This window comes from Pseudomyrmex gracilis, unplaced genomic scaffold (genome assembly GCF_002006095.1).
Source record: "Pseudomyrmex gracilis isolate BER0280 unplaced genomic scaffold, ASM200609v1 scaffold_685, whole genome shotgun sequence".
Lineage (NCBI taxonomy): Eukaryota > Metazoa > Arthropoda > Insecta > Hymenoptera > Formicidae > Pseudomyrmex > Pseudomyrmex gracilis.
The window spans coordinates 33771-56410 of record NW_018021269.1 but is presented as its reverse complement, the minus strand read 5'-3'; the positions used below and the strand labels follow the sequence as shown (position 1 = coordinate 56410).

The 22640-nt window shown below is 31.1% G+C and overlaps 3 protein-coding genes across 3 annotated transcripts in view; all 3 read right to left on the bottom strand.

Moving 5' to 3' along the window:
• Window positions 1–5: 5 nt before the first annotated feature.
• LOC109861314 (cytochrome P450 6d3-like) lies at window positions 6–579 on the bottom strand (the record flags this gene model as incomplete). The annotated part of the gene is made up of 2 exons (XM_020440899.1): window positions 6–42; window positions 221–579. Coding segments are annotated over 2 exons (396 nt in total), but the record flags the coding sequence as incomplete, so codon positions are not given.
• Window positions 580–5617: 5038 nt separating this feature from the next.
• LOC109861312 (probable cytochrome P450 6a13) lies at window positions 5618–14968 on the bottom strand. The gene is given in 10 exon segments (XM_020440898.1): window positions 5618–5936; window positions 6197–6268; window positions 6271–6447; window positions 9277–9342; window positions 11162–11380; window positions 11553–11792; window positions 11895–12131; window positions 12212–12549; window positions 12708–12915; window positions 12918–14968. Coding segments are annotated over 10 exon segments (1824 nt in total). The 5' UTR covers window positions 13024–14968; the 3' UTR covers window positions 5618–5775.
• Window positions 14969–15161: 193 nt separating this feature from the next.
• The window catches only part of LOC109861315 (probable cytochrome P450 6a14), a 9557-nt gene continuing 2078 nt past the window's right edge, over window positions 15162–22640 (bottom strand). The window contains exons 2-6 of the mRNA XM_020440900.1: window positions 17685–18054; window positions 17172–17506; window positions 16861–17091; window positions 16507–16755; window positions 15162–16354 (exon numbers count right to left, since the gene is read on the bottom strand). Of these exons, the coding sequence (XP_020296489.1) occupies window positions 16191–16354; window positions 16507–16755; window positions 16861–17091; window positions 17172–17506; window positions 17685–18054 (1349 nt within the window). The 3' untranslated portion in view covers window positions 15162–16190. The remainder of the gene's footprint in view (window positions 16355–16506; window positions 16756–16860; window positions 17092–17171; window positions 17507–17684; window positions 18055–22640) is intronic.

Below are 22640 nucleotides of genomic sequence, written 5' to 3'. Positions count from 1 at the left end.
TTGATTCCAAAAGCTGCGGACATGATGACGTCTATAGTATATCTGTTGAGTACAAAATATCCATATAGAACATGTACATTGTTTATATAATATATTCAACAATTGGAAGATAATATGTATATAGTATTTATATAACATTTCTTCAGCGTTTTCTACGTAATTAGTGAAAAATGTATTAAAAACTTTTTTTTCTTCCTTCTTCTTTTAAGAATGAGTATACCTTGCGAATATTTCCTTTATTTCGATGCATGATTCCGTTTTGGCTTCTTCTTCTAAAGATGTCGCGAGTTCTTCGCCGCAATCTTTCAGAACTTCAAACATTTGCTTGAGTTTTCCTGAAGTAAATGTAGGTGTCAGCTTGACGCGTAAATTTCTCCATTTTCTTCCAGGCAATAAAAATAAGTTGCCGGATAACGGATCTACTTTTTCGTTGCAGTAGTATCCACGATCATGGAAACTAGCAAATTCTTTGGTCAGCACTATGCGGACAAGATCGAGATCGGCAATCACAAGGTTCGGCTTGAAAAATGTGTACGTTCCAATTGCGCGATGGTCCTTATATTTTAAATAAATATCGCGAAATATTTCACCTGTATTAAATTAAATATGTTTGAAATTGTACGTTCTTTTGAAATTTAACTGAAAAAAAACATTTAGAAGAAATAATAGTTTTTAAACCGAAAAGAATCTAGTTTTTTCTGAATATATTTGCAGTAAAGTAGTAAAGAAATAAGCAGTTATTAAAGAAAGAATCTACTTTAAATAAATAATGTGTTCCTGCAACTCTCATAAGATTGTTAACACGTCTTTTGCAGAATAGATTTTATAGATAAATTTGTAGTAGTTATATATCATTTCTTTCGTAGAATAGATTTTATAGATACTTTTGTAATATGTTATAATTATAAAACAAACAAAACTTGGTGCTACTTTTTGATATCACTACTTTTATCTAGCAGATTTTTAGAGAAAGAATGTTTTTCATATATATTTTGTATATATTTTGTATATATATTATTTTATACAACATATACTACAAAACATTTTTTCTCTAAAAACCTGCTTGACAAAAGTGATGATATCAAAAAGTAAACTTTCGTTTGTTTTATAATTATAACATACTACAAATGTATCTACAAAATCTATTTTACAAAAAAAGTGATGTATAATTACTACAAATTTATCTACAAAAAAAATATATTTTTTGTAAACCAAATTTTATATAGAGATAGTACTTTTTGTATTTTGTAAAAACAGTTTAGAAGAAAAAGGTTTTGTAATACAAAAGAATGTTTTGTAGTATATAATGTTGTAGTACAGATTTTATAGAAAAAGAATTGTTTCTAGGTTTATATCAATTTTAAAACGTATTAATTTAAATACAATACGTTTTGTGCGTGTACTTGGCGCCTGTTCTTATCTTGTTTTTGAAAAATTAAGTTGTTTGAGATATTACATATTTTATAGTATTATTTACTTTTGTTAAAACAAGTCTTATAAAAAAAGAAGTTTTTATAGTATGTAATCAATTTTGTATTTTATAAAGATAAAGTATATAGTTTATTAGGTTTTTATTTATTAATTTTTAAGTTTTTATTGTATAAAGTTAAAGTATATAATGTGTAGTTATTTTATGTCTAATTTCAAAACAGTTGATTAAAAAAAAAGTATATCGGAAATGTTGCGGGTGCGAAGAAAGTTTTTTATCCGTTTTTTGATTTAATTTTTTGTCATAAATGTGAAGTATATAGATTGTAGTTATTTTTTACCAATATTAACAACAGTTTATTAAATTTATATATACCCTAAAAATTATTAATTATTTAATTGTGAATATATGTATTTGTCAAGAGGCGTGATTAGTCCGTGATAAGAAAAAAAGGTGGAAGCGCACAGTCAAATGTTGATTTAACATTCTGGCACAAAGATATTTGCAGGAATTTTAGTTGTTGACACCTTTCTGCAACGGCACTCGCAACAGTGAGCGCATTGCGTTTAGAAATGATGCCAGTTTGTGGACGCTAGCAGCATGCAGCAGCAAGTAGAGAGGATATAAGATATAATATCCCGAGAAAAAATAAAACCATATGATTATGTAAGATTATATATAAATAATTAGATCGTGTCAAATTTTGGATTTGATTTTACATGATTACATGAAATCACATCTGACTTGTATAATATCTTATATGATCATATAAAACGATATCCGACCCATATATAATCCTGCGTGATTCTACATAGTTTTTCATTTTTTTTCGGGATAAACTACGCACAAGAAACAAACTAACGGCTAGGCTTTTCGCGGCTGGCAGTGGTAGTTGTAGCTATAGCTACACGAAAAAAAAAAAGCGGTAATACAGTGTGTCCCAGAATTGCCGTACAATCTTTCGTAGTCAGATAGAAAGAATAAAACCGAGTCAAAAAGTCCTGAACCATTTTTGTCTATTACTTATAATAAAAGAGTAATTATTGAGTAAATCAGGCCAATCAGCGCCGACCTTTTGCCAGGCGCACTTCAGTGAGCCGCGCCTGACGTGTGTGAGCACTTCGCGCGGCTTACTGACGAGCGCCTGGCTAAAGGTCGCCGCTGATTTATTCAATAAGTACTTTTTTATTATAAGTAATAGAAAAAAATGGTTCCGGATTTTTCGACTCAGTTTTATTTTTTCTATCTGCCTACGAGAGATTGTACGATAATTTTGGGACACCCTGCGTATGTCCGTCTTCTACTGCTCGAAGAAGCGCCGAGCGTACACGTACACGGCTGTTCGCCTGTGTACGTATTCCCTCTACTTGCTGCTGCATGCTAAAAAGGCCAACACTGATACGTCATGTTCGGAAACACCATCTACACACGAGCATTCTTTGATTTATATCTAACTAGCGGACCCGACAGACGTTGTCCTGTACACACGTTTTTAATTCAAAAATTTCAAACTTTTTTTAATAAGCTATAACAATCTGGACCGATTTGATGAAAATTATTATTAAAAAGTTATTACAATCTTTATCGTCATTACATGTACACTTATCACAATTCGACCATTCGATAGCGTGTGAGTATATGTATACTGTATTAGTGAAGTGAAATGTAGAAGCTGTGTTAAATAAAAAGATGTGTTTATTGCCACACTCCACAGATGGAATCTGTGGATCAAAAAATAGCAGCCACTGTATGTCTTTGATTACAAACACGGATATTTCTAAGACTCACGGAAAATTTTAAATCAATNAAACGACTGATTACAGGCCCGGATATTATCTGTGGAGTGTAGCAATAGCAGCATCATAAATAAAAACTTGAACTTGTTTTAATTAAAGGTGAAAAAGCTTACACTCAAACTATTTTATAACATATATTTTTTATAATTTACAAAAACTCAATTTATCGCAATGCCATTGGATGTACAATATTTTTGGTTAATCCTTGAGGCGTATAAACAAACAAATTCGATGGTTTTCCAATGTGAAACATTCCAAAAACAACATCTACTTATAAATAAATAATTAATTAAAAAAACATTTTCCAGTGGACCAATTGTGAATCTAAACCATTCTCAAATCCCCTTGAACACACACAAAAAATTTCATCAAAATCGGTCCAGTCGTTTAGGAGGAGTTCAATGACATACACACGCACACAAGAAATATATATATTAAGATGAGCAATAAAGATAAAATATACGCGCGTGACCTTTCCGAACGCAGCCATGACAAAAACAATGTTGATCTGGCCAAGAGGGGCCAAGAACCGGATGTGGAAAAAATTTAAGTTAAAGTGCAAAACTTGGCGTACTCGAATCGTATATATATACATATATGTATATAAAAGTCATAATAACACACAAAAAAAAATTTCAACGATAAATATCTAAATGTATGAATTAATAAATCACTACTAACATATTAGCATTTATGATATTTTAGAATTTTAAAAGTAACATTATATCATATTAAAAAATGTGATGTTAAATATAAAACACAAAATGTGATATCAAATATAAAACAAAGTTTTAAAAATGTTTATTTTACATACGGTATATCTATCGATCCGATTTATTCGATTACAATTGATAACGGTTCAAACATGATTAAGCTTGCCAAACTTATAGGGAACGATTGATTTGAATTATAATATTGTAATAATGAAGACGATAGCGCTAGCGATATTTGTAATGTATTAAGCCTTTTGCACAATGGAAGAAATAGCTATTGCGATAGAAATAACGCCAGTTTTAAAGAATTAATATTTATAAATAACAGTAGAAACATACAGAATCTAACATACAACAATACAAATGTATCAATGCATATCAGAAAACGAAATAAGCAATAGCGATAAAATTTCCGACGAGTTGGAATTCTGTGTCTATTGCTTATCGCTATCACTATTCCTTCGCATTGTGCAAGAGGCTTTATCTACTGAAAAAAATATCAATAACAAAAATAAAGAATATGAATTTTCACTATCAACTGACAAAAATGTTACTTTCTAAAAAAACATACTAATGATAAAGGTAAAAACGTCGAAAAATTAAAATATCAAATTAAATCTGTTGCTGTGCAACTCACACTTGGACTGGCTATATCAGATGTTTTAAAAAATGAGAAAACTGCAGTTATAATAAATGAAGATAGAGTAGTGTGCAAAAAGTTACAAGCACCAGAAGTAAAAAGTATATTAAAAGCAATGCAAAAGAAAAATTTTCGAAATTGTCGAGATCAAAAGGTGGTGCCCTTATACCAGCACCAATAGTTACATTTTACATATCATAGTTTTTTTTTAGGAGAATTACTTGCCTATTGACAGTTTTCCTCTTAATACCGGAGTCAGAGTACCTGTTGGTACAACGGGTTCGACGTAAAATATACTTCTCTTGCGCCAGAAATTGAACACCACAAACTTGTAATAAATATATACCGAACATAGAGCAACGACAAGAGTAGTTATTGCTCCCACAATTAACATTTTTGCTTTTTTTTTTGTAATAATGTACAAAACAAAAAACACTTGTACAAAAATTATTTGTAGTTTTGCAGAAAAAAATTGAAGTTTTCTCACGCGGTTCAAGCAAGATAAGACTTCTAAGGAACGTATAAAACTGAAGCCACGAATTCGGCAAAGTATCTTTTATGCGCATACAATTACGTAAGAACACAGTCGTACTAAAACTGACCATTTAGAATGTATCTTATAAAATTACTACTTATGGACGTAAATTTCTGATTAGTAAATTTCTTTCCGGCAACTTCTTTCGATCTTAAGATAATTTATGTAATGATCTGTCTTTGTTTTTTTACGATCATTTTGATATTCCCATAAACATACACTTTTTTTTATTTTAACCTTCGACTGTTTATAAAGATACTGTTTGTAGAATGGTTCGGCAAAGATCGTTGCATAAAATCCAATGAATGTTTAAGAACGGCGAAAATGAACCAATGTGCAGGGTGTATTGCAAATAAAAATAACGAAAGAATTCATAGTCTTACGACTGAGGATGACTGAATAAACAGTCGAAACGTTTCAAAAAGAAAAAATTCTTTCGTTATTTTTATTTGCAATACACCCTGCACATTGGTTCATTTTCGCCGTTCTTAAACATTCATTGGATTTTATCATATTGAATCGGAGGACACCCCTCACTTCTTTACATAATCGTTGCATAACTCTGTTTTGCGCACTATTAGCTTGACCTTACTCTGACATTGTTATTACTTAGTAGCAGAATTTTACGCAGTTTAACCGCGGATTTAGAGACTATGATAATTTTATCGCTCAATTATAAGATAAACACCGCCTTTAGGCAAAAGTATAACGGGTGCTTCATCGATGATGAGTGGCACCGGAGTTCGAGGATGAAGTTTAACCTCGAACTTTGCTAAAATATTGAAGATACCAACTTTTGTATGCATGTAGCCAAACCGAGTACCTAAAAATTTGAAAAATAAAAACTTTAATAATTTTTATTGTTTCAAATCGTGTTGTTTTAAAAGTATGAGTACATGTGTTATACATATACAACTTCATAAACTCGAAATTTACAAATAATTTAAAGAAATACTTTTGAAAAAGTTTTTAATTATAAATAATTTTTAATTATAAATGTTTAATTATAAATAATTTTTAATTATAAATGTTTAATTATAAATAATTGTTAAACAGTTTTTATTTATTTTTATTAGGCTTTACCTATACAAACTCGAGGACCTTCTCCAAAAGGTAAGTAAGCGTACGGATGTCTAGCCGCTATTTGATCCGCGCAAATCGTTCTGGATCAAACTTATCCACATCCGGATATATCGCCGGATTTTGTTGTATCCCGAGCACCATTATAGTAACTGAACTTCCTTCCGGTCTGTGAATATTCGTTGTTGGAAGGTCTAAGGATTTGGTGCAGGTGCGATTCAGTATTGGCAGAGGTGGATATTTCCTAAGAGTTTCTGCACAACGACACGGAAAAAAAAATGATGTTGAATCAACAGTATCAGTTTAATTGAAATATATCCTGTGGATGTAACATCAATATTATTGCACTATACACAGAAGATAGTTGCTTTAAGAATTCAGAGATTAAATTAATCGCATGTGCAATTGATTAAACTATTTATTTTTGTGACAACCCGTGACGTCAATTTTAATTGAAGCAACTCCATTTTTTTCTGTAGAATAAAGTAGCATAAAAACTGTAGTCTGCACTTACTAGCAAACACGTTTATGTAAAGACGTAAAATTGTATGTAACAACACCAATATAATTACCAGATACTACTTTATGAAGATACGTCATGTCGTTTACAGCGTTGTAAGTCACTCCGCCGTGTTTTTTCAAGACTTCATCAATTTTTTGGCGAAGCTTATTTTGCATATCCTGATTTAGCGCTAATTCGTACAAACAGTATGTCGCCGTAGGTGAAGAGGTTTCGAAGCCAGCAACAAAGAAACGAAAGCTTGCGCAGTCGCTTCTAACATAGGAAGTTTAACCAATATATAAGGCCTTACGAGCCATTCGCTGGATGTTTGTGCGGAAATTGTGCGTGTATATATATATATATATATGCACATGTAACGAATTCTACTTGTGAAATTCTCAAAAGTGAGTGTTTTTTTAAATTGAAATTTCAATTCTTAAATTCATACGGGATGCTGGATTTGCATCTCACATATGCAATATTGTTTAAAATTACGCTGGCTGAAAAATAAATCGTTAGCAACAGTATCAGACCATCGTTGATATATGTATATTGCGAGAGAGACTCTAAGTGCTTCGGTGGCTTAACAAGGAAGGCGATGGCACGGAACGCCGGAGATTCCAGGTTCGACTCCTGGCCGAGAAGTTTTATTCGTAATATTTTAAAATTAGTTAGGAGGGTATCCGGGGTCTTCCATTAGTGAGATGCAAATCCAGCATTCCGTATGAATTTAAGAATTGAAATTTCAATTCAAAAAAACACTCACTTGTGAGAATTTCACAAGTAGAATTTGTTACATGTGTATATATATATATATATACACGCACAATTTCCGCACAAACATCCAGCAAATGGCTCGTAAGGTCTTATATATTGGTTCAACTTTCAACGAGTACCAAAAATTGTATAGAAAGTTTATTCGTAGCCGCTTTTCAATAAAAAGAACAAAACAATTTTGTATAGCAACCAGCGCGTAAGTGCATGCTTTATATTGAATGTTATATAGTGTTAGTTGTCACCTGGCAAGTTTTTCTCTTTCTTACTTACAAGTAAAATAATCTGTTGTTTATTTTTTTTTATATTTAAGTCAATGAAATAATATAAATTAGTATGACATAATAAATAGATATGTTTAATATGGAAAATAAAATTGACTTCCACGTTACATCTCATGTTCACATAGAAAATTAATAGACGTAACTACGTAACGTAGTAAAAAAGTCTAAGATAGTACTATTACTTATATAAAAGTTTTACAATAAAAGTAAAGCATTGTAAATATAAAAGAAATAAACAATTAATTTTTACTCGGCACTGAACATTTGATTAAGAAACAAGTAAAGAAGTAAAAAAAAGAAAATAAAAATACGTACGTATCACATGTAAGACTAAATAAAAATAGTTTTGTGTAATACCGTAATGTCTAAATTAGTTGTCTAATCTTTATATCTAAGTAGTTTAATCTTTCTATTACAAAAGTATTTTTGTGCGGGTGAAGAATTGCAACAATACCTTTATCTTATATCTTGTAGCAAGCTGCAAGATAACAAGTATAAATAAAAAAATAAAAATAAGTGGAGAAAACAAGAGTATAGACAATGTGAAAGTATCTCTTTATTTATTTTTTTCATGAAATTAATTTGTTGCTGCGTAGAAATGCGAGTACCGACATTGAGAGCACTTCGTATGCTTATCGTCACGTCAATAAAAACGATAAGAGATATAATTTGATTATGCAAATATTTATCTTTATGATCAATATCGATATTCTATGATTGTATAATTGTTTATTTAATTTTTGCACGATTATCGCGACATTGTAATTACTTGTAGTTACACAATTGACGTACGTAGTTTAAATGCAACTGCAGAGAGCGCGAGTTGTTTTATAGCGGTTCAATTGTAAGAGGTACACCCCGTTTTTGTGAGTAAGTACTGTAGGAGCTTTTTTGAAGATCGGTGGCACCGGAGTTTTGGAATGAAGTTTTACTTTAAAGTTTGATAATATATTTATGATTTCAATTTTCACCATCATATAGCCGAGTCGTGTACTTGAAAAATACTAAGTAACGTTGTCTAGATTTTCTTTATTTTTACGAACAATTTCTATATTTTTTAGTGTTATGTTGTTTACATATAGTAAAAACTCTTACGGCCGATTTCTTCATATCTCTCAATAGCTATCCTCTAGATAAATTCCTCTGAGAACCAATAAGAAGAACCAATTTTGGGAGATATCTTCTAGATAAAGTTATCGAGAACTTATCTAGAAGTGAAAAAATTGGCTGTTAGTAACTAAGTTAAAAAGCATGTGACTGATTGGGTCTAGAATTCAAAATTATTTTTCTTATTTAGAGTTAACGCTTATTTAGAGTTAAAAATTTATATATATATTTTTTTTTTTGAGACTTTTAGAGATAATCGCGCAGTTAGAAATCAGAAAAATTAGTGCTGCCATACCGTAGAAGTTAAAATTGTGATTTTCAAACTTACCAGAGTTCTATTATATCATTTCACGAGATTGAAAAATATAAATAATGTAACATATTTAGATATATTTTTCGATTATGCTAATCCTTACCGATACAAGCTCGCGGTCCTTCTCCAACTGGCAAATGAGCGTATAGACGCCTGGCCGCTATTTGATCTGTGTTGAATCGTTCGGGATCAAACCGGTTTCAGATATATCTCCGGATTATAATGTATGCCAAGTACTAGTATAGTAATTAAAGTTTTTTCCGGTATGTAAATATTCGTGTTTGGAATCTTCTTGTTCAAGTAAGCGTTGCGCAATACTTTGCTTGTTAGTAAATTCTATAATTAAATTCGACAACTTATATGCTCTTATAAAAGTTATGTTAAAAAGTTAATAAAGGTGTACATTTTAGAAATAATACAAATTACTAATGGAACAAAATTTTATTTAAACCGATTATATTTGCAGTGGTCAGAGAGTAATTTTGTTTAAAGAAACATTTTATTACAACTCATCTACATTTGTATCAACTTATCTAAGCTTGTATATCAAAAGAAGCAATAAGCTTAATATAATTAGGTTTAAATTAAAAAACAAGTTCTTCAAATAATTTAATAAGTAACTGCGAATTATATAATTTTTTTCCGTAATTTGTGATGGTTTAAACAACACAAAATTATATTGTATTTTTAGATTTTATTTATAAGTTATATGAAACTCATCTCTTTATATTTGGCGGTATTTGTTGCAGAAAAAACAAGTGTCTCAAGAAATAAAGTTTTCGTCACGCGGTCAAAGCAAGATGATATCATTCTTTTCGAAGAATCGTGGAAAGTAGAAGATTAAAATTGAGGCACGATAAAGTAGCTACAGATGCTTTACAGATGCTTGTATAAAAATATTCATCAGTATTTAGTAGAAAACGTTCACAATATATTTATATATTCATATATTTTATGACATTTTATCATCTTAAATTAAAGTTTAAACAGCAAAAATAATTACGTAAGAAGTTTTTACAACCTGTTAAATATATAAATGACATTTTATTGTTCTAAGATGACGTATATTCACTTTTAATTTGAAAATAAGTAGAATCACTTTTTAATTATTGTACTTTTGTTGTTATTGCGTTATGCAAAATTTCTTTTTAATTACGTTTTCTTTGATCTTTACTTCCTTCTAATGTGATTTTAACCTTCGGCTGTTTATAACAGTGAATAGTGTAACACTGTGTGATAAATTCAAAGCTGAATAAAAGTTTTGTCATTAAACAAAGAGAAACGATAAAAATTTTCCTTCTAGTGTAAAACAATCTTTGTGAAACCAATTCAGTGAAGATAAAATAAATAATAACTTTTTAATCGATAGCACTTTTTAAGCACTTATTGAATGCCAAGAAAACTATATGAGAACGAAATACGGATATGTAACTATTGTACTAATTATTGTTTTTTTAGCGTATCTTCTAAATCACTGTGCTGTTAGTTATTTATTTCGAAAAAGTATTTTCGTGCACTAGAAAAAATACAACAATCTCTTCATTATAGCAAAGAGCAAAATGTTAAGTATACAGTAACTGGATTAAAACGGGATAAATAATAAAAACATTATTTCTCTCCTGAAACCTTGTATTGCTCCGCAAAAGTAGGAAGGCACTTAGCGACATAAATCTTATACATATAATTGGCATTAGCGTTTTTTGAATAAAAGTTTTACATAGTTTATGTAGGTTCGAAATATTTACATACAGCTGAGTGTTAGTCTGATGTAACATTGGTAGCAATGCAATTCAAAAATATTTCGTGTTTTTATCGTTATGTCAACATAACATAATCAATAACATCTATAGAATAACACTTCAATGTCTGTCTATAATATCGTTATTGCTACTATGTTGGTGGACAGCTCGTTTCTATTATAATTTTGGTTTTGTCCTGATAGCGACGTTAATAATACTTATGTAATACTTATAAAATTTAATAAATACTCATAAAATTGTTCTGCTTAGTTAGAAAACGCGATTCTAATCTAGAAATCTGTTTTTTTCGCGGTTCAATTATGAAATGTACACCGCCTATAGCAGTATGTATACCGGGGGCTTCTTCCATAATGAGTGGTACCGGAGTCCGAGGATGAAGTTTCACCTTGAACTTCAATAAGATACTTAAAATACTAACTTTTGCCCGCAGCAATCCAAACCGCTGAGCTGAAAATTTAATAAGTTACATAATAAGTTACACTATACATTTTTTTAGTTTTTTAAATTATATTTAAGAGAATGTTCGAACAAACGTATAATTTAGCGGGTTCAAAAAACACGAAACACTTTTTTGAGTGTTTGATTATTTTTTGTGTATATTAGGCCTTATCGATACAACCTCGCGGTCCTTCCCCAAATCCCAAGTAAGCGTATGGATGCCTTGTTGTTATTTGATTCGCGGTAAATCGTTCGGAATCAAACCTATCCGGATCCGGATATATTGCCGGATCTCGATGTATGCCGAGCACCGGAATGGTAATCAAAGTTCCTTTCGGTACGTGAATAGTAGTCGAAAGGTCTATGGCCTCGGTGCAAATCCGATTCACTACAGGCAGAGGCGGATACTTTCTCAGAGTTTCTGCACAACGTATTAAGCAGTATAAAATCCAGCAGTTACTGGCAAACAAGTTTATGTGAAAAAACAAAATATTTTTTCTTTTTAAAAAAGATATAAACTCACCTTTTACTACTTTCTGAATATAGATCATATCGTTCACAGCATTATAAGTCAGTTCACCGTGTTTTTCCATTATTTCATCAATTTCTTGACAAAGCTTATTCTGTATGTCCTGATGTAGCGTTAATTCGTACAAACAGAACGTCACCGTAGTTGAGGAAGTTTCGAAGCCACCTGTGAAGAAGACGTATGCTTGCGCAGCCGCTTCTAACATAGAAAATTCATTTGTAACCGATATTACTAAAACAAAACATCATTTCATATATTAAGCAGTCGTTTAGTAATTGCATATTTAATATTCACTATTAAAATATATATACGAGACACATCGGCGGCATTTTTGTTCTTGTCAGGCTCGATATAACCGTTCTCCATAAGTTGTATGAGTAGATTCATAAAATCGTGCCTGACGACATTGTGAGTTTGTCTGTATTGAACGGTATTCCGAAACATATTTATAAAGAAATTCGTGGTTCTCCGATCAGTAAGAGGAACGGAAAATAAATCAGCAATTTGAGGTGCAAACACAAAAATGGCATTCCAAATGGAACTGTACTCAAAGATTCTTTTTTCCCAATATCGAACTTCATTGTTCGGTTCTTCTACGCAGTTCACTTTGATACCAAAAACAGCTGACATAATTATGTTTGTTGTATACCTAATGTGTACAAGAAACAGTAAGATGTACAATGTTTGTAATAATGTCTTTTTTAAGATATGTTTTATTTTATATAACAATTTTAGTATTGTTTAGTTATTTAATTCACACACACATTTTTCTCAAAACTTTTCTGTTCTCTTTGAAATTTAATTTACCTAACAAGTATTTCTTTCATCTCGATGCATGTTTCGGCTTCGGCTATTTCATCGAAAGATTTTATGAATTGTTCACAGCATTCTTTCAGAAATCCAAAGATCTGCTTGAGTTTTCCCGAAGTAAATGTACGTGTCACTTTGACGGGCAAATTTCTCCATTCTTTCGCAGGCAATAAAAATAAATTACCGGATAATGGGTCAACTTTTTGTTACTGTAAAAATCTCGATCATGAAAACTACCAAATTCTTTTGTCAGCACTATTCGGACAAAATCGAGATCGGCAATCACAAGATTCGGTTTGAAAAATGAATACATTCCGAAAGCTCGATGGTCTTTATGTTTTAAGTAAGCGTCGTCAAATAGTTCGCCTGTTAATAAATCTCACATTTAAATCATACAATCTTATTGTTTCTTTAATAAAAAAAATGAACAAACTAATATAAAAGATCAGTAGTAAACTTATAGAGGGGTGTGATCGCAATATAATTCTACAAAATTTACGTTAAATATAAAGTGAAATGCAAATTGTTTTGAGTTCTGATCAGAGCCTTCATTAATCGCTTTGATAAATACTTCGAACGATTTCGAGTATTAAGTCAAAAGCTTTGCTATAATACTTTTCACCTAACATGTAACTTCGTATCGTATTTTTGTAATACAAGAAGCTTTTTATTATGAATCAATTCTCAAATTTCTTGCATTTATTGACACTGAGTATTTATCATTGCGACTAGTGAAGATTCTGGTGAAACATTTCGCATTCTATTGTATGAAAAAAATGGAGTTGCTTCAATCAAAGTCAACGTCACGGGCTGCCACAAAAATAAATAGTTCATTCACTAGCATATGCGATTAATTTAATGTCTAGATTCTAAAAGCAATTATTTGCTATGTGTAGTGAAACAATATTGATGTTGCGTCAACAAACTATATTTCAAGTAAACTGATGCTGTTGATTCAATATTATTTTTTTTTCCATGTGTTAAATTTCTCGCATTATATACGATTTAAGTTGCGACAATATGTGCCATTGTCAAATAGGAAAGTTACTCATACGTTGGCATTTCACTCGTTTTTTTTTCTTTCTTATCTCTAGTTCTTTTTTATCTCTAGCTCCAAAAATCACGTGTCTGATACGTGGTTTTCATTTTGGGCACAGAAAGCATATCACACGTTGTTGTAGCGCATGAAGTTAACGTAAATTTTGTATAAATATATCCATTAACATTTGTATATACTCGCTACTGACATTTTGTACTTGTTTGTATTTCACAAACGTTTTATACTATCATGTCGCTTTAAAATATACCTGAATATGTACAGTGGATCTAAAAAGTATTTGTACACCTAGTTTTTGTGTGATATCTTTATATAAATAAATGATGATACGTTACCAAAAATAGTATTTTTTAATAGTCGATTATGTGCTGAGATAATGTGCTGAGTAACATTTTTTAATAATGCGTTTTTAATAATGCGTCCATTTTTTAATAGTTTTGTAAACTTTCAAACAGGATAATAATAATTAATAAAGAAAATACATAAATTTGAATGCTAAAACAGTATTTGTACACGTGCGTTTTACATAGGAAATACACAATTTTTTTCAAGGTTTTAATACGAAACAAGGTTTTTATCTTGCACTCTGTATTAAATTATCTCGCGACACATCAATATGCATTCGAGCATTCGTGATTTTTTCAATAAATGCTACATTTCCAACTTCATTGTAAGACATACAAACCCAAACTGTTATGTGTATTATTATGAAATGTGGGTGTACAAACACTTTTTGGACCCACTCTACATAAGATGGAAAGTTTATATATAGATAATTAAATTTAATAATTTAAAGAGAAACATTTGATATTGCAATTTATCTAAGCTTGCATTTAACAAATAAACCATCATGGTACTTTGATATATCACAAGCTTGAAAAAAATAAATACTTTAAATAACAGTTGACTACAAACTAAGTGCATTTTGATGTCATTACAAAATTAATTTTATTTCAGTGTATATATAATACGTATTTGTCGTGTAGAAACGAGGCTATTTGCATTAATTGTACAAAAGTAGTTACTAAAAGTCTCACGCTCTTTGAAAAATTAAAAAGAAACTAATAATTTATATATACACGATACATATATTTTTTTTTAGAAGAAAACTACTTATCTAATGATATTTTTCCAGTCACTAAAGGAGTCATATTACCAGTTGGTACAACAGGTTCGATGTAAAATACACCTTTCTTGCGCCAAAAAGTGANCACCACAAACNTGTANTAAATATACACAGAACACAGAGCAACCACAATAGTAGNTATTAATCCTATAAGTAANANTTTTTGTTCTTTTTGTTTGTANNAATGTTTCAAACAAAAAACTTGTACNAAACTTATCTGTCTGTGTATGNCTTAGTAGGTTTGCAGAAAAGAATAANTCNCAAAANTAAATGTTTTGTNATATAGTCACGTTGATGTTGTCTGAAGAATACTGAACAATCGACTGAAGCTTATGTCTTACGGCCATTGCACGTGAAAAAAACCGTAACCGCAAAGTCGTAAGCAGTTCAACCAATTACAGACCAGTATTATCTTACATTAGCTAAAATACTGACCAGTGATTGATCGATTTGCTAACGACCTTACGACTACCTCTAAACTTTTGTCACGTGCAATGGCCTTTATGTTTTTTTTGTGGTTAAAGCAGTTCGCAGTTTTGACACATTTACAACATGCAGCAACAGTGGAAGTGATGCGCAATATCAGCAAGCATTTACTTGCTGCTTTGTGCGTATCCCCACCGCCCCGCTGCTGCATGCTGTAAATATATCACAAAAATATAAATATATCCTGTGTAAATATATCAAAGTGTGAACATTGGGCTTAAGAGCTTTTAAGCTCCGCCCATACGTCATTCTGCAAATAAAAGTCCGATTCCAGGGCCAGTGGCTCAACCAATCGACTGAAGCGATTGTATAAACAGTGAGGCAAGCGGAAAGATGAGGGCCGTCACACATAAAATTACGTAAGAACGGAAGACGTAGCCGTAAGAAAATTGATCAATCAGAATGTAATTTATATCTCCATCACTTTTGAACGTAAATTTCTGATTGGTAAATTTTCTTCGGCTACGTCTTATGGTTTTAAATAATTTTACGTGTGATGGCCTTTAGTTGTGTTTCGAAATTCACTGCCAGTATTAGAACCTTATATTCTCAACATAAGTTATGCACCACGTCATTGTTTTCAACATAAGTTTAAAACACTCGTATAATTGTCACACCAATAACAAATGATAAACAAAATTATATGTAAAATTATTCTGCACGTATCTATCTTCAGTCGGTAATGACGTGTTACATAACTTTTTTCTGACGTAAGGTAGTTTGCACTACGATGCACTAGTTATTATCAGATACAGACCTTGTTTATTTGATTTAAATGTTTTGGAAAACGGTTATAAAGAGTGAGAGAACTTTATCGCGGTTTAATTGTAAGATGTACACCGCCTTTGGGCGCAAATACTATAGATGCTTCGTCGATGATGAGTGGCACCGAAGTCTGTGGATGAAGTTTAAGTTTGAAGTTCAATAAGATATTTATAACACCAACTTTTGTCTGCATATAGCCGAACCGTTGACCTGAAAATTTAATAAGAAACTCTTTATTATTATCTCAAATCATTTTAACAAAATGTTATACATATATATAATTTAATAAGCTCGTAAAATACAATTATTATAAAAACAAATTGAAAAGTATTTAATTATTTTTTGAGATTGTTGAACCTTACCGATACACACTCGTGGCCCTTCTCCAAATGGCAAATAAGAGTACGGATGTCTAGCCGCTATTTGATCCGTGTTGAATCGCTCGGGATCAAACATGTCCGGATTTGGATATATCGCCGGATCTCTCTGTATTCCGAGCACCGGTATAGTAATTAAAGTTCCTTTCGGTACGTGAATAGTACTCGAAAGATCTATGGTCTCGGTGCAGATGCGATTCAGAATCGACACTGGTGGATATTTCCTCAGAGTTTCTGCATCATTTATAAAAGAGTATACAACTTGTTGTCTGCGATGCTTGTCAAACGTTTAATTAAAACCACAACCTTGTATTTTCACAAACAAACGTATACCATTACCATTTATTACTTTGTGAAGATAGGTCATATCGTTTACAGCATCGTAAGTCATTTCGCCGTGTTTTCTCAGGACTTCATCAATTTCTTGACGAAGCTTGTTTTGTACGTCTTGATTTATTGCTAATTCGTATAAACAAAACGTCGCAGTGGTTGAGGCAGTTTCAAAGCCGCCTATGAAGAAGGCGTATGCTTGCGCAGCAGCTTCCAGGATAGACATCTTGCTCGTATTCGCTATAAATAAAACATCTCAATATTTTATTAGTTGCATAATTGTATTTCTTATATAGTATTGAACATTGTAGCATATTTACAAGAAACATCGGCGGTGTCTCCTTTGTCATGCGCCACGTAGCCTTTCTCCATAGTTTGTATAAGTAGATTCATAAAATCATGTCTGACAACATTGTGAGTTTGTCTGTGTTGCACGGTATCCCGAAACACTTTTATAAAAAACTTTGAAATATTCCGACCAACGAGAGGAATAGCAAAAAACTCGGCAATTTGAGGTACAAACGCAAAAAGTGCGTACCAAAACATATGATATTGAAATAGTTTTTTCCCTTGGTAAAGAATTTCGCTGTCCGGCGTTTTCATACAGTTGGACTTGATTCCAAAAGCTGCGGACATGATGACGTCTATAGTATATCTGTTGAGTACAAAATATCCATATAGAACATGTACATTGTTTATATAATATATTCAACAATTGGAAGATAATATGTATATAGTATTTATATAACATTTCTTCAGCGTTTTCTACGTAATTAGTGAAAAATGTATTAAAAACTTTTTTTTCTTCCTTCTTCTTTTAAGAATGAGTATACCTTGCGAATATTTCCTTTATTTCGATGCATGATTCCGTTTTGGCTACTTCTTCTAAAGATGTCGCGAGTTCTTCGCCGCAATCTTTCAGAACTTCAAACATTTGCTTGAGTTTTCCTGAAGTAAATGTAGATGTCAGCTTGACGCGTAAATTTCTCCATTTTCTTCCAGGCAATAAAAATAAGTTGCCGGATAACGGATCTACTTTTTCGTTGCAGTAGTATCCACGATCATGGAAACTAGCAAATTCTTTGGTCAGCACTATGCGGACAAGATCGAGATCGGCAATCACAAGGTTCGGCTTGAAAAATGTGTACGTTCCGATTGCACGATGGCCCTTATATTTCAAATAAATGTTGCGAAGTAATTCACCTGTATTAAATTAAATATGTTTGAAATTGTACGTTCTTTTGAACTTTAACTGAAAAGAAACATTGAGAAGAAATAATAGTTTTTAAACCGAAAAAAATCTAGTTTCTTGTAAATATATTTGCAGTTAGTAAAGAAAAAAGCAGTTATTAAAGAAAGAATCTACTTTAAATAAATAATGTGTTCATGCAACTCTCATAAGATTGTTAACACGTCTTTTGCAGAATAGATTTTATAGATAAATTTGTAGTAGTTATATATCACTTCTTTCGTAGAATAGATTTTGTAATATGTTACTTTTGTAATATGTTATAAGTATAAAACAAACAAAACTTTACTTGGTGCTACTTTTTGATATCACTACTTTTATCAAGCTGGTTTTTAGAGAAAGAATGTTTTGTAGTAAGATTTTTCATATGTATTTTGTATATATTTTGTATATATATTATTCTATACAAAATATTACTACAACACATTTTTTCTCTAAAAACCTACGTGACAAATGTGGCGATATCAAAAAGTAGCACTAAGTAAACTTATGTTAGTTTTATAATTATAACATACTACAAAAATATCTACAAAATCTATTCTACAAAAGAAGTGATGTATAACTACTACAAATTTATCTACAAAAAAATCTATTTTTTTTAAACCAGGTTTTATATAGAGAAAGAACTTTTTGTATTTTGTAAAAACAGTTTAGAGGAAAAAGGTTTTGTAATACAAAAGAATGTTTTGTAGTATATAATGGTGTAGGACAGATTTTAGAGGAAAAGAATTGTTTGTAGTTTTATATCAATTTTAAAATTTATTAATTTAAATACAATACGTTTTGTGCGTGTACTTGGCGCCTGTTCTTATCTTGTTTTTGAAAAAATAAGTTTTTTGAGATATTACATATTTTATAGTATTATTTAATTTTGTAAAACAAGTCTTATAAAAAAAAAGTTTTTATAGTATGTAATCAATTTTGTATTTTATAAAGTTAAAGTATATAGTTTATTAGTTTTTTATTTATTAATTTTTAATTTTTTATTGTATAAAGCTAAAGTATATAATGTGTAACAGGAATCAAATAAGGCCGATACGAGCCATTCGCAGGATGTTTGTGCGGAAACTATGCGTGTACATATATATATATATATATATTTATATATAAATGTAACGAATTTTACTTGTAAATTTTTACAAGTATTTTTTGAATTGAACTCTCAATTCTTAAAATCATACGGGGTGCTAGATTTGCATCTCACATATGCAAAACTTCGGATACCCTCCTAACTAATTTTTAAAATATTGCGAAAAAAACTCCTCGGCCAGGAGACGAACCTGGAATCTCCGGCTTTCCGTGCCATCGCCTTCCCTATATAATGTGTAGTTATTTTATGTCTAATTTCAAAACAGTTGATTAAAAAAGAAGTATATCGGAAATGTTGCGGGTGCGAAGAAAGTTTTTAACCCGTTTTTTTATTTAATTTTTTGTCTTAAATTTGAAGCATATAGGTTGTAGTTATTTTTTACCAATTTTAACAACAGTTTATTAAATTTATATATACCCTAAAAATTATTAATTATTTAATTGTGAATATATGTATTTGTCAAGAGGCGTGATTAGTCCGTGATAAGAAAAAAAGGTGGAAGCGCACAGTCAAATGTTGATTTAACATTCTGGCACAAAGATATTTGCAGGAATTTTAGTTGTTGACACCTTTTTGCAACGGCACTCGCAACAGTGAGCGCATTGCGTTTAGAAATGATGCCAGTTTGTGGAAGCTAGCAGCATGCAGCAGCAAGTAGAGAGGATATAAGATATAATATCCCAAAAAAAATAGAAACATATGATTATGTAAGATTATATATAAATAATTAAATTGCGTCAAATTTTGGATTTGATTTTACATGATCACATGAAATCACCTCTGACTGTATAAACTCTTATATGATCATATAAAACCATATCCGACCCATATATAATCCTACTTAATCCTACATGGTTTTCCATTTTTTTTCGGGATAAACTACGCACAAGAAACAGACTAACGGCTAAGTTTCTCGCGGCTGTTAGTGGTAGTTGTAGCTATACTTACAGGGAAAGAGAAAAAGCGGTTATACAGGGTGTCCCAGAATTGCCGTACAATCTCTCGTAGTCAGATAGAAGGAATAAAACCGAGTCAAAAAGTCCTGAACCATTTTTTTCTATTACTTATAATAAAAGAGTAATTATTGAGTAACTCAAGGCAATTAGCGCCGACCGTTAGGCAGACGCACGTCACTGAGCCGCGCGCCTGGTGTGTGGGAGCACTTCGCGCGACTTACGAACGAGCGCCTGGCTAAAGGTCGACGCTGATTTATTCAATAAGTACTTTTTTATTATAAGTAATAGAAAAAAATAGATCAGGACTTTTTGACTCAGTTTTTTTCCTTCTATCTGTCTACGAGAGATTGTACGGTAATTCTGGGACACCCTGCGTATGTCCGTCTTCTACTGCTCGAAGAAGCGCCGAGCGTACACGTACACGGCTGTTCGTCTGTGTGCGTATTCTCTCTACTTGCTGCTGCATGCTAAAAAGGCCAACACTGATGCGTCATGTTCGGAAACACCATTTGTGTACACACGAGCATTCTTTGATTTATATCTAATGAGCAATAAAGATAAAATATACGCGCGTGACCTTTCCGAACGCAGCCATGACAAAAACAATGTTGATCTGGCCAAGAGCGGCCAAGAACCGGATGTGGAAAAAATTAATCCTCAAAACCGGTTCCTCGCTTTCAGCCAAACAACATTGGATGTTTTCTAGCGAAAAAACACAGACACAAAGTCAAGCACAAAAAACCTGTGTGAAACTGCTTAGAACATCATTTAAAATAGTTCCCGTACGGCAGTTATATTCAAAAGTAAAATCTACCGTCAATACAAAAAGTAGGATCACAGCGCATAATTTTCATGAGAGATTATACTCTCACACATTAACTCTCTAAAAAAAGTATTTACAAAAGAAAAGAACATGCGCCAAATACATAAAACCTATCCAAATATACAAATTATCTATTACAAAAATCTCTTTTTTCTGTATATATAACAAACACAAACAATCAATGCAGTTAGCCAAGTATTGGAGCCAAGACTGTAGACCCCATATATGTATAAAACGGCTTAAAACAAAAATAAGGTACAAAACTTGGCGTACTCAAATCGTATATATATACATATATGTATATACAAGTCATACTAACACACGAAAAAGAATTTCAACGATAAATATCTAAATGAATGAATTAATAAATCACAACTAACATATTAGCATTTATAATATTTTAGAAGTTAAAAAAGTAACATTCATATCATATTAAAAAATGTGATGTTAAATATAAAACACAAAATGTGATATCAAATATAAAACAAAGTTTTAAAAATGTTTATTTTACATACGGTATATCTATCAATCCGATTTATTTGATTACAATTGATGACGGTTCAAACATGATTAGGCTTGTCAAACTTATAGGGAACGATTAATTCAAATTATAATATTGTAATACTGAAGACGATAGCGATAGCGATATTTGTAATGTATTATCTACTGAAAAAGATATCAAGAACTGTTTCGATATCATGTATATAAAATTGTAACAGTAGCATTTAACTGAAAGAGAAATCGAAAGCCGTGTTCGCATAGAGCACGATCTATTGGAAGACACTGTAACATGTTTTGTGCAGCTGCATAGTTGCAAACCTTTTTCCTTTTTTTTAATATATGTATTCGGCCGTCTTGCTGCCTGGTTTCACAACACATGTCGATCGCGCGAGTTTGAGCAGAACGAAGGCGACAAGATCACGTATTAAAAAAATAGAAAACAACAAGGGAAAACAATTAATATATATTTCTTATACAAGTTTAGTATCGAAATACAGAGTATATAAGTATATGATCGTTGCTGCGTGTCATAAAATGAGACTGCATTTTGTAAACTAACGCATTATTTTTCTTTATTACCAACATTTGTTTAAGAACAAAAGCGATGCAGCAAGATGCGTATCCAAAATTTATTAATTGAAAAGTGTGTTCAAATAGTCAAGAGATTTAAGAGATTTATTTATGTTTATCTGAATATCACTTGCGTGAATATGGCAATACGCTTATATATTTATGAATTGTTATATATTTAATATATTTGTTAATTTTATATAATTTTCTTATGTTTTTATATTTATTCTGTATATACTTGCACTGTTATTTACATTGTTATTTAATTTGGTTTTCTTGATGTTAGAAAGCGCAGTATTCGTTGCGAAAGTGCTTCGAGATAAATTTTTTGTTGGTTTATAAGTTTTAATAAATGCAAAAAAATTAATTACATTTTATGAGTTTTGTGTTTATTTCGCATTCTTAATATTCGGTAGTATTTAATATGAAATAGTTAAAAGAAAGAAATTTAAACTAATACTTCTTGTCTATATAATATTTACTACATGAATAGTTTATTTAGAGTTGTTTGTTGTAATCATTATCTTTTAATTTCAATATATTTGAGTAATGAATTATTTTGTATAACGATACAACTGAATTTGATTATATTCCTTTTTC